Below are 12,639 nucleotides of genomic sequence, written 5' to 3' on the forward strand. Positions count from 1 at the left end.
TCTTAACTTTTATTTGGGGGTAGGAGGCTGCAAGAAAAGAGGGCAGATATGCAGGGATGGGAGACGAATGGGATTGAGATGCATGATGTGTGAAAGATACAAAGATTAAATAAAAAGAAAATTTAAAAATTTAAAAAAAAAGAAAGAAAGCAGACTGAGTAATCCTTGGACAATAAGCCAGTAAGCAGCATTATTCCATGGCTTCTGGATCAGATCCTGCCTCCAGGTTCCTGCCATACTTGAGTTCCTGGCATGACTGTGATGTAGACAGTAAGCCAAATAAATATTTTCCCCCTCGACTTGCTTTTAGTCATGGTGTTTCATCACACCAATAGTAACCCTAACTAGGACAACTGTTTTGATTTTTTTTTTTTTTTTGTGGATATGGGTCTTGTTCACTCTACCACTGGACTACCACTTGCCCTGCTTTGCTCTTGTTTTTCAGACAATAAAGCCATAATTGAGTCACTGAGCTGAAGTGATAACAGGAATTCAGCTAACCGCAATTCTTTTCCTTATGAGAGTTTTTTGGACTGTGGAAAAACAATCTTAGCATGCACATAATTCAGAGATATGGTTAATGTTATCTGTTTCCTAAATAACATTAAAAATCAAATGGTTCTACTCATTTTTCCATTACTTCAGTTATAAAATTATGTAGATATGATTTTTTTAAACATAAAAATTACCAATATATAAAGTGACTAGATCTCATCCATTGAGGATAATTTCCTTTGATTAGGCACAGTCAATAAGCAAAGATACTCATGTCACATTCGTCACCACCATACCTGTCCTGTGTATGCAAACTCCAGAGCCTGCTTTAAGCCCAGGCTGGTCACACCACGTAAATTCACTTCATCAGCTCCACTTTCCACCATACAAAGACTGAACATTGCCTGAAATGTGGAAAGAAAAAAAAAAGAAAAGACTGAATTATGGGATCTAAAAAAACAAGAGAGAGAGAAAGATAATGTCCTAGGGAAACTAGAAATTAGAGGTTTTCAGTTAAAATATAATTTTGGTTTCTGAAACACTTCCACAAAGCTTCATTTGCACAAGCACCTATCTGATAGCTAAACAGTTACAGTAAAACACACACACACACACACACACACACACACACACACACACACACACACACACAATGTATCTCTCAGCACACTCATCCAGGCAACAACATTCAGGCTCACTGAACTTACTTTCTGTTCTGGGATCGAACTGTTACACGAGGTGCAGCCCTATTGAACATTCTGCCCAATGAATGCCGAGAGTCAAGTCTCTACTGATGTTGTTGTCTTTATGGTCTTGGTTCTAGGTACACATCAAATACTCCTTGCTTTTTCTCTGTTTCAGTTACTGACAGTCAGACACAATTTGGCAATTTAGATGTAAAATACCAAACACAAACCATTCACAAGTTTCACATTCTGCACAACAGCATGATGAACTCTTTGGTGTCCACCCCTTTGCTCACTGTATCCATGTTATATTCTACCCACCCATTAGTCACCTAGAAGCCATTTCCAATATCAGATCAGTTGGCATGGACACAGACCAGCCTAATGCAGGTTGTAACGTCTCCATCAATAGCTCCACTCCATCACATCATTCAAGCAACTATAGCACCTCACATCTCAAGAAAGGTGACTTCAAAACAATGAAATACATCAAAAGGTGCTATAGGCACATTATTTTATTATCTAATTTAGCATTAGATATTGTTAAGCTCTTACTATCCCTAACTTAAAGATCAAACTTTTGTAATTTGTTTTGAGAAAAATAATTTTATTTTTAATAAATAAAATAAAAAATAAAAATAAAATAAAATAAAAATAATTTATTTGAGAAAAATAAAAGAATCTACAGGATTTAGCACTATATATGACTTCAAGCATCTGCTTTCAGTTATTTGAATATGGTCTCCACAGATAAGGGAGGCCTTATGTATATAAAATGAAAGGAGATCCTCACCCGAAAGGGAAATCAGCATATTTATGCCCACCACAGCATCGTTCATTATATCCAATGTATGGAAACAACCTAAAAATTCACGAATTACATATTCACACACATCTGTGCTAAAGGAAACTACTCAGCCTTTAAATAGAAGGAAATCTCATTTTACACTGCCCAGAGGATATCGTACTAAGAGAAATAAACCAAAGACAGACAACAAGAACATCTCACTCATAGTAAACCTGGGTGCCGAAGGCAGAATGGTGTTGCCAATGGCTGGGATGAGAAGAAAATGGCCAGACAGGACTCAAAAAATAAAATGTTTCCCAAGGACTGGGGTGAGAAGAAAATGGGAAGACAGGACTCAAAAAACACAAAGTTTCACTTAGCGAAGATGAAAAAGTCCTCAGGATCTGATACACAGGAATGTGACTACAGTTAACAATGACGTATTGTATCGCTAAGATTTACCAGAAATTTAAGTAGACAAGGGAGCGGGGAGAAAGAAATGAAGGGGTGAGAAGAAAAGAAGGGAGTAGAGCGGGATGGAGAGAGAGAAGGAAAGGGAATAGTAATAACTTCATGAATCAACGGGTCGTTAGCTTCACTGTGACTACTCCTCAGTGTGCGATCTATGAATACTTCATTTTGTACCCTTGCAATATATGTATACTTTATTTTTCAATAATAGCTCAATAAAACTGAAAAGGGAACCTAATTATTTGCCATTCCATTGCTTTCAAGGTGGTGGGGCACAGGGAAGATGGACAGCCTGAATATGGACTCTCGAACATGGGTTTGGGCGAGCACTTACCATCTCGGTCAGTTTTCTCATCTGAAGAATGGGACTAAAAACTGTATTCATTTATGGGGGGCGGGGAGGATAGCTTAGTGGTTAAGAGAACATACTACTTCAGATCTTCACCTCTCCCTTAGCTCCTCCAAATACAATGCCCCAGTCTCAGCCTTACCTCACGGCAGACAATCTGTGATGCCTCCCTTCCTCTCCCCTGTCTCCAGTGGATCACACAGATCTTCCCTCCAAACTCCCCCCACCCCACACTCACACAGATCTTCCCTCCAAACTCGCCCACCCCACACTCACACAGATCTTCCCTCCAAACTTGCCCACCCCACACTCACACAGATCTTCCCTCCAAACTCCCCCACCCCACACTCACACAGATCTTTCCTCCTCCAAACTCCCGCCACCCCACACTCACACAGATCTTCCCTCCAAACTCGCCCACCCCACACTCACACAGATCTTCCCTCCAAACTTGCCCACCCCACACTCACACAGATCTTCCCTCCAAACTCCCCCACCCCACACTCACACAGATCTTCCCTCCAAACTCCCCCCGACCCCCACTCACACAGAACTTTCCTCCTCCAAACTCCCCCCATGCCACACTCACACAGATCTTCCCTCCAAACTCCCCCCACGCCACACTCACATAGATCTTCCCTCCTCCAAACTCCGGCCACCCCACACTCACACAGATCTTCCCTCCAAACTCCCCCACCCCACACTCACACAGATCTTCCCTCCAAACTCCCCCCACCCCACACTCACACAGATCTTTCCTCCAAATTTCCTCCACCCCACACTCATTACTTTATCCTAGCTCCCAACTCCTCCAGCAGCCATTCCCTGGGAGCCCTCAGGCCACTCTGGCCAGGGAAGTAGGGAGGCTAGCTGTAGATCTTCACCTCTCAGTTCCTCCAAACCCAATCTCCCCATCTTATTTATGTCCAGCTGTGTAACAGACTACCTGCAGCAGCCTCCCTCCCCACTCCACTTCTGAGTAGATGACACAGATCTTCCCCTGCAACCCCTCCCCCCTACTGCTTTGTCCCAGCCCTAACTCTAACAGGTTTTCCCTGGGAACACATGGGCCACTTTAGCCAGCAAAGCAGCTGGGCTAACTGCAGATCTTCACCTCTTCCTCCATCCCTCCAAGTGCAATCCCCAAGTCTCATCTCAACCTCTGTAGCTAACAAGCTGCGGTGGTGCCTCTCCTCACTCTCTGCCCCCGTTCCCCAGGGACTAAGCAGACCCTGGTAGAACACTCTGCTTTCCTCCTTCCTGTGAACACACTCAGCCACCTCAATCTAGCAAATGTCCATTCCTAAGGGAAAGCTTCCAATACCTAGAAACACATTTTACCTGGAACCCACATGGACATACCTATCAGGATCCCAGAAGAATACTCCTACTATACAACACACAGCCATCACACTCTCCTAAAAACCAGAGGAAACAGAAACCAAGAAACAAAACACTCCCCTAAGAAAGATAGATACCAGCACCTAGAATTACAATCTTCTCAAATCCGATGCCTAGACATCAGCAAAAAAACACAATCAATAAAGCCAGGATAATATGGCTTCACTAGAGCCCAGCAACCCGATCTCAGCAGGCCCTAAGTATGGCAACAGAGCTGAAGCAGGAGACAAAGACCATAATCAGCCTTCATGAGAATGATAGAAGTCCTTAAAGAGGAAATGAGTAAATCTCTTAGGGAAATCTATGAAAATTCAAGCAGTGGAAGGAAACCAATAAAACCACTCAAGACTTCAAAGTAGAAATAGACTCAATAAAGAAAACTCAAACTGAGGGGAATCTGGAAATGAAAAATTTAGTAACTTGAATAGGAACCTCAGAGTCCAGCTTCATCAGTACAATAAATGGAAGAGAGAATCTCAAGTATTGAAGACATGATAGAAGAAATGGATACCTCAGCCAAAGAAAATGTTAAATCTAAAAAACTCTTAGCACAAAACATCTCGGAAATCTGGGACACTATGAAAAGACCAAATATAAGAATAATAGAAATAGAGGAAGGAGAAGAAACACAGGTCAAAGGCACAGAAAATATTTTCAACAAGATTATAGAAGAAAATTTCCCTAACCTAAAGAAGGTATAAGAAGCATATAAAACACCAAATAGACTGTACCAGAACAAAAGATTCCCTTAGCACATAATAATTCAAACCCTAAACATATAGAACAAAGAAAGAATATTAAAATCTGCAAGGTAAAAGGCCAAATAACATATAAAGGCAGACTTATTAGAGTACTACCTGACTTCTCAATGGAGACTCTAAAAGCCAGCAGGGCCTGGACAGATTCACTGCAGACTCTAAGAGACCACAAATACCCACCCACACTACTACATCTACCAAAACTTTCAATCACCATAAATGAAGAAAATAAGACATTTCATGATAAAACTAAATTTAATCAATGGTTACCTAAAAATCTAGCCCTACAAAAGGCACTAGAAGGAAAAACTCCAACCTAAAGAGTTTAACCACATCCAAGAAAACACAAGAAATAATCTCAGACAGCAAATTAGAAGGGAAACACACACACACACACACACACACACACACACACACACACACATCACCACTACCACCACCACCAAAAACAACAACAAAAAGGAATCAACAAATAATGCTCATTGATAACTCTCAACATTAGTGGCCTCAATTCCCCAATAAGAAGACACAGACTAATAGAATGGATGTGAAAATGGGATCCATTCTTCTTTTGCATCCAAGGAACACATCTAAACTTGAAGACAGACATCAGTTCTGGTAAAAGGCTGGAAAAAGATATTCCAAGCTAATAAACCTAAGAAGCAAGCTGGTGTAACCATCTTAATATCTAACAAAATAGACTTCAAACAAAATCTAATCAGAAGAGGTAGGGAAGGACACTACACACTCATCAAAGGAAAAATCCATCATGAGGACATTGCAATTCTTAACATCTATGCCCAAACCACAAGGGCACCAAGTTTATAAAAGAAACAAGACTACAGTTTAAATCACATATTGACCCTCACACAATACCCGACTCACATCAATAGACAGTCATCCAGGCAAAAGCTAAACAGAAAAATGCTTAAGCTAGCTGCTGTTATAGGCCAAATGGACCTAACATATTTACAGAACATTTCACCCAAATATAAGAAAAGATAACTTGTCAGCATTTCATGGAACTTTCATCAAAAATGACCATGTACTAGGACACAAAGCAAGTCTAAACAGCATGAAATAACACCATGCTGACCACCATGAATTAAAGCTGAATATCAACAACAACAGAATCAACTCAAGAGAAAACTTGCAAACTTGTGGAAACTGAACACTAATAGGTCACAAAAGAACTCAAAGGCTTTCTAGAATTGATCAAAATAAATGCACAACATACCCAAACTTATGAAACAAAATGAAGGTGGTTCCATAAGAGGAAAGGAAAGTTAATAGCACTAAGTGCCTACGTCTTAAAAAAATGGAGACTTTTTGTGCTGGCAACTTACTAGCATACCTAAAACCTCTAGAACAGTGGTTCTTAACTTTCCTAATTGACCCTTTAATACAGTTCCTCAGGTTGTGATGACCCCCAACCATAAAATTGTTTTCATTGTTACTTCATAACTGTAATTTTGCTACTGATATGAACTGTAATATAAATATCTATGTTTTGGGAGACCCCTGTGAATAGAGGTTGCTCAACCTACAAAGGGGTTATGACCCACAGGTTGAGAACCACTGTTCTAAATACATATGATCAAAACTCATATGAACTCACATAGAGTGAGTCAGCATGCAAAGGGCCGTCCCGAGGCTGTGCCAGGTTCCTTGCTTATATTTTATGACTCCTGGTTTAGTGTTTTCATGGGATTTCAGAGTGTGCAAACAAGTGGGTCTCTGTTTCTTCCGTCTGTTTCGTCCAATTTCAAAACGTTAGTTTTTGTATTATTTTATTATTATCCCTTAGAAGCCTCTTTGTTTTTTAAGTGAGAGAAAGAGAGGGAGTGGATCCAGATGGGAGGGGAGGTGTGGAGGAACTAGAAGGAGTAGAGGGAGGGGAAACCATAATCAGGATATATTATATAAGAAAAATATCTATCTTCAACAAAAGAGAGAAAGTTTTAAAAAATGAAAAAGAGCATAGTGTTATTGCAGAGTACCTGAATTCAGTACCCAGTACCCAACCAATCATTTGATTAGGTTGCCTATAACTTTAGCCAGCAGATCAGATACCTTCTTATAGCCTCCACTGTTGTTGGTGTTTTTTGGCTCTTTATTTTTTGGAGGGGGGGCACCATCCAGCTCCCAAATAAATCACACATGGAGGCTTATTCTTAATTACGAATGCCCAGCCTTAGCTTGGCTTAGTTTCTAGCCAGCTTTCCTAAACTATCCTGTCTACTTTTTGCCTCTGGACTTTTCCTATTTTCTTAGTTCTGTATCTTACTCTTACTCTGTGTCTTGCTGGGTGGCTAGGTGGCTGGGTGGCTAGGTGGCTGGGTGGCTGGGTGGCTGGGTGGCTGGGTGGTTGGGTGGCTGAGTGGCTGGGTGGCTGGGTGGCTGGGTGGCTGGGTGGCTGGGTGGCTGGGTGGCTGGGTGGCTGGGTGGCTGGTTCCTGGAGTTCTCCTCCTTCTCTGGCTCCTAGATCTCAACTCTCTCCTTCCAGCTTTCTCTATGTATGTATGTATGTATGTATGTATGTATGTATGTATGTATGTATGTATGTATGTGTGTATATAAATATATATGTATTATCTGCCTGCCAGCTCTACCTGTCCTTTCTCCTGCCTTGTTATTGGCCAGTTCTTTATTAGACCATCAGGTGTTTTACACAGGCACAGTAACACAGCTTCACAGAGTTAAATGCAACATAAACAAAAGTAACACACCTTACAATAATATTCTACTACACTCCACGGACACCTGCACTCATGTGCACACACACATATACACATACACACAAATAATAATAATAATGACAATAATAACTTAAATTGTATTCCTTTTAGTGGACTGATGACTACAAACATATAAACCACTCAGAATACTGCCATAAATATGCAAGTTCTAGTAAAATTTATACCTTGTAATAACAAAGCAGTATCAAGTTCTTTTCTACATTTTCTAGAGAAAATAATACAATAGGAGAATACTGGAAACCCAGTGCTGCTATAGGTTAAACAAACAAACAAACAAACAAACAATAATCAACCTAACAGAGTTATCTTTAGAGTTTATGGATTTGGTTATGTATTTGAAGAAGATAGTCTGACATTCTGTCTTAGTTAGGGTTCCTATTGCTGTGGTGAAACATTGTGACCAAAAGCAACTTGGGGAGGAAAGGCTTTATTCAGCATAGACTTCCACATCAAAGAAAGTCAGGGCAGGGAGTCAAGCAAGGCAGGAACCTGGAGGCAGGAGCTGATGCAGAGGCCATGGAGGGGAGCTGCTTACTGGCTTACTCCTCATGGCTTGCTCAGCCTGCTTTCTCAGGACTACCAGCTCAGGGATGATCCCATTCACAATGGACTGAGCCCTACCCCACCAATCACCAATTAAGAAAATGCTCTACAGCTGTATCTTATGGAGGCATTTTTCTCAATTGAGGTTCTATCCTTTCAGATAATTCTAGCTTGTGCCAAGTTGAAGTAAAACTAGCCAGCACACCCAATAAATAATAGAAATTGTTATTATAACTCAGACAGATTGATCTTTTCTCCCATGTGACTTCCTTTCCTTTTAACTGAATCAAGAGATGATAAATAATGCTTCTACCCCTCACCAAGCACACTTTTAAAATTTCTGCACTGGCTGTAAGCCTTCATTTTTGCCACATTCTCCTATGGAATGACCCCATGGAGTTACCACTTTGAAACCCTATCACCACATTTAGAAATGTAGTATTATTTCTACTCTAGCATCACATCATATGATCTTTGAAGTTCAGGGACAGCTGTGGTAGCAGAAAATCAAGACTTGGGAGGTAGAGGCAGTAACATCCCTTAGAACTCAAGGCAAGTCTTGGTTTCCCAAGAACTCAAGACAAGAGGAAGTAATTTAATGTTACAAATGTCATATTTATCAAATTAAAAAATAAAATGACACGACTACTAAATCAAGGTCAACGTTTCAAGTTTAATAGGTTTAGGAAGCACTCCAATCAGGGAAAACATCGTCAGATACCACTAACTTGAGGAAAAACATGGACCCAGAGAAAACTCAGCTGCCCAGACTAGCTGAACTTGTAAAACAGTGTTTACAGACCAGCTAGGGCCCATCATGAGAACAAAGGTTCTATAATTTAGGGCTGATGTTCTTGAAAAGGTAAACTGCAGTGTGTGTGAAGCCAGGTCCTGTGCCTTCCCTACTGTGGCCCCTCTACAGTGAAGACTAACATTGTGGCCTCCAATAAACACAGGTAAAGGAATGAACAAACTGAGATGTTTCTCAAAGACTGCACACAAATGATCGACTGTTATAGTGCTGAAAGCAAGGAGAATTTGTTCTACGAAAACATGTCTACATGTTAGATATGGAGATATAAAAATTGTACTTGTTAGAAAGAACATCTACCATAAGCTAAACACTTCAAGCAAGTTCAGAGCTAGACATTTAGAGACAAAACACACACACACAAACATATGGCCACAACATTCTGCCAATGCCTGGGAGACTGCTCTGCTGCGAAGTATGAAAACACAGCTCAGACTCTTGTTTGGTTCACGCTGTCTTGTGTCGGGCAGAGCCTTGGCTAGGCCGAGATTTACAGTCTTCACAGCTTACTCTTGGCTGGTAATGTGCTGCCACAGCCACAAATCTTTCTCATTGAAAACCCATTTTTGTGGAAACGCGGTCAACTTGCAGTCCCTACCACAGAGGAAGCTGCGGATTTACGAACATTATTCTTTCTTTATTCACATGGAAATGACACAAATTGAGTTCTAAAATCACGGTCCATGAATTAAGCTGGCCTGGATCACGCTGGTCATCATTCAGTCACACGATGAACTGTGACCACACCGAAGTGAGTACTGGAGGCCTCAAGACTGATAGAAACTGACATCTTCACTGATTAGTAGGATGGCAGGTGACAGGTGTGCTGACACACTGTCCCCAAAGATGCTGAAGTAGGACAGTTTTTACCTGGTAAACCCTGCAGCTTTACTGTTCACATAATACATGGGCAAGACATTAGCAATCTAAATAATCTCATGGGCAAAATAAACTTCAGTGGGGACACATTCGTACCTTGCCTTTCATGATTGAAAGTAAACAGTTTATTTCAGGAAGTCATTAAAAAGAGGACCTTTTGATAACTACAGCAGATCTAGTCTGTATCTTCCATATGCCCTGGGCTGCCTAATTAGTTCACAATCTTTACCACAGTCCTGAGATGTTGCTGAGATTTGAACTAACTTCTGAGTCAATGAAGATTATACATTTTGCTCAGTTTAATGCTGTGGTCATAGTTTATTGCATATTGTTTATAGCTCATGTACAAATTGTGTAGCAAACCTCAGTGAATGAGACCATTCACTTAATTGTAACAGTGTCTTTCCCTTCTATAGGGAAGGTGAGGACCCTGATCACAGCTGTTCTGGACTACTTACTTCTTTTATCTCTCAAATGTAGTAACCCAAACCATCTCGGGAGCATCACTGCCTAAGAGAGTGGGCATGTTTGGTTGGGAAGACTTTTTTCCTGTATTACATTTATAACCATTTTAAGTTTTCTCCAAACCATAAAGTCATGCTCTAAGGGAACAGGACACTATAGGAAACCTAAAACAGTAAAATCAAAATGCCATAAATATCCTTTGTAAGCTGTCATGGAAACACCAGTTTCCTCTGACCTCAACTATACAGAGTAAAGAAAAATCATATGGAGACTGCTACAGAAAACCATAGCTGAAAATTGCAGAAAACAAGTGACCATGTGGTGTCCCGCCCTGACTGACGTGTCTACAACACAACCCCAGCACCTAAAGCTCAGGGATCACAGGGGAAGATGCAGTGGAAAGACTGTGAGAGCCAGAGGCACAGGAAGTTTTCTGTGAGACTGTATCTCTGAGGAATGTCAGAGAAGCTATATCCAGGAAGTCTCCTCAACATAGCTGCCTAAACATGACTTGCATAATGACAATGGATGTGCTAACATGGGAGGGGGAAATCGCACGGTGTCCCCAACCCTAGACAAAGAACTATAAGACAACGAAGGAATGCTGAGAATGGGGGAGACAGTCTCCCCTAGGGAAGATCCCCCATCAACTGGTTAACCAGAACCGAGTGGTCAGCCCTGAAATCATACACATACAAGTAACATTAGATGGTCTGAATAGGTTGTATTTACACATTTAGGAAAATACATATAGCAACAGTTAAAGTAAAAGAGATCATGATTTTGAGAGAGAGCAAGGGGGCACATGGGAAGGGTTGGAGCAAAATGAAGGGGGGAAACTATATAATTATATTTTAATTTAAAGAAGAAAAATTATTTAAATAATTCAAAAAAGAAAACATCTTACAAGTTAAAACTGATGCCACACACTGGTTTTCTTAACGCCTTCAAACATATTGCTTGTTGTGATGCAGAGCCTGCATGCATTTGGAAAGCAGGTATAAGGGAAGACATTTCTGAAAGATCAATAACATCCTAAAGGTTGAAAACTAGCGACTAATTGGAGCAAGTGAGCAAACAAGAGAGGATTCTATACTGAAGAACATAGACAGGAATCCAGGGGAAACATAAAACAGAGAAGAGGCTTATACATGACCTATCAGAGCTGTTCTGTGTGTGTTTAGGAATGATAGCAAAACCAACTTCTCTCTAATAAGTGGATTTCTTACATTCTTTTGTGTGTTACCTGCTCGGTGTTTGCTTCTCACTGATAAGCTAGCCTACATTGGGATTGAACTCCAGATCCTCCTGCTCCAGGCTTCAGGCGCATCACCAAGCCCAGTTAGGATCTGAAAACCAGAGGCTGGAGAGATGGGCTCAGCAGTTGAGTGCCAATTGCTCTTTCAGAAGACCAAGGTTCAGTTCCAACATCTACAACGTGGCTCAGCACCATCTGTAATTCCAGTCCAAGAGACTGGCCTCCATGGGCACTGTATACAAGTGTATACACAGACATACATACAGGCAAAACACCCATATACATAAAATAAATGATAAAGGTAATTTTTAAAAAACATATTAGATACTTCAGAGGCTGCTGGGTTTTACTACTTCAGATGTGGTCTCTGAACTACTGGCATTGGTGTTACCGATGAACCTGTTAAAAGTACAGAATCTTGGGCCCCACCCCATACCCACTGAATGGGAAGTTATGTTTTAACGACAGCTCTGGATAGACCCCACACACATGAATGTTTGAGAAGCACAGGTACAGCCAGTCCCCTACCCCTTCATCACTTCTTGCATATCTATATATTTGAAGTTTTGAGATGCCTAATGACCTTGCTGGAGAAGTATTTGTAAAACCTCAATGATATCAATTATAATTGCTGTCTTGATAGCTTTCTCCCACAGTATCAGTACATGTACAGTCACTTCTGCTGATTAGCCCTTCAGATATCTACTGATAGTTTGTAGGCCTCCCCTAGGGGAGAAAAACCAGCTAACTCTGAATTCTGAGTCATCCTAGCAATTCTGTTGCCCAAATTTCAGCAAGTCAAACTTCTCCCCAGATGCAGAAGGGCTGAGGAAAAAAGACTTATGAAGAAATGGAAGTTACTGAGAGAAGAAGGAGGAGGAGGAGGAGGAGGAGGAGGAGGAGGAGGAGGAGGAGGAGGAGAAGAAGAAGAAGGGAGAAGGGAGGAGGAGAGGGAGAAGGAGGAGAAGAAAGGAGAA

The 12,639-nt window shown here is 41.0% G+C and overlaps 1 protein-coding gene across 3 annotated transcripts in view; it reads right to left on the reverse strand.

Annotated features, from left to right (window-relative positions):
• Klhl32 (kelch like family member 32) overlaps positions 1 to 12,639 on the reverse strand; it is a 217,847-nt gene that overhangs the window by 113,331 nt on the left and 91,877 nt on the right. For all 3 annotated transcript variants that reach the window (XM_006979249.4, XM_042270937.2, XM_042270939.2), the window contains exon 4: positions 792 to 899. In XM_006979249.4, coding sequence (XP_006979311.1) covers positions 792 to 899 — 108 coding nt within the window. The remainder of the gene's footprint in view (positions 1 to 791; positions 900 to 12,639) is intronic.

The sequence above is a fragment of the Peromyscus maniculatus genome, chromosome 2, assembly GCF_049852395.1.
Source record: "Peromyscus maniculatus bairdii isolate BWxNUB_F1_BW_parent chromosome 2, HU_Pman_BW_mat_3.1, whole genome shotgun sequence".
In the NCBI taxonomy this organism is placed as follows: domain Eukaryota; kingdom Metazoa; phylum Chordata; class Mammalia; order Rodentia; family Cricetidae; genus Peromyscus; species Peromyscus maniculatus.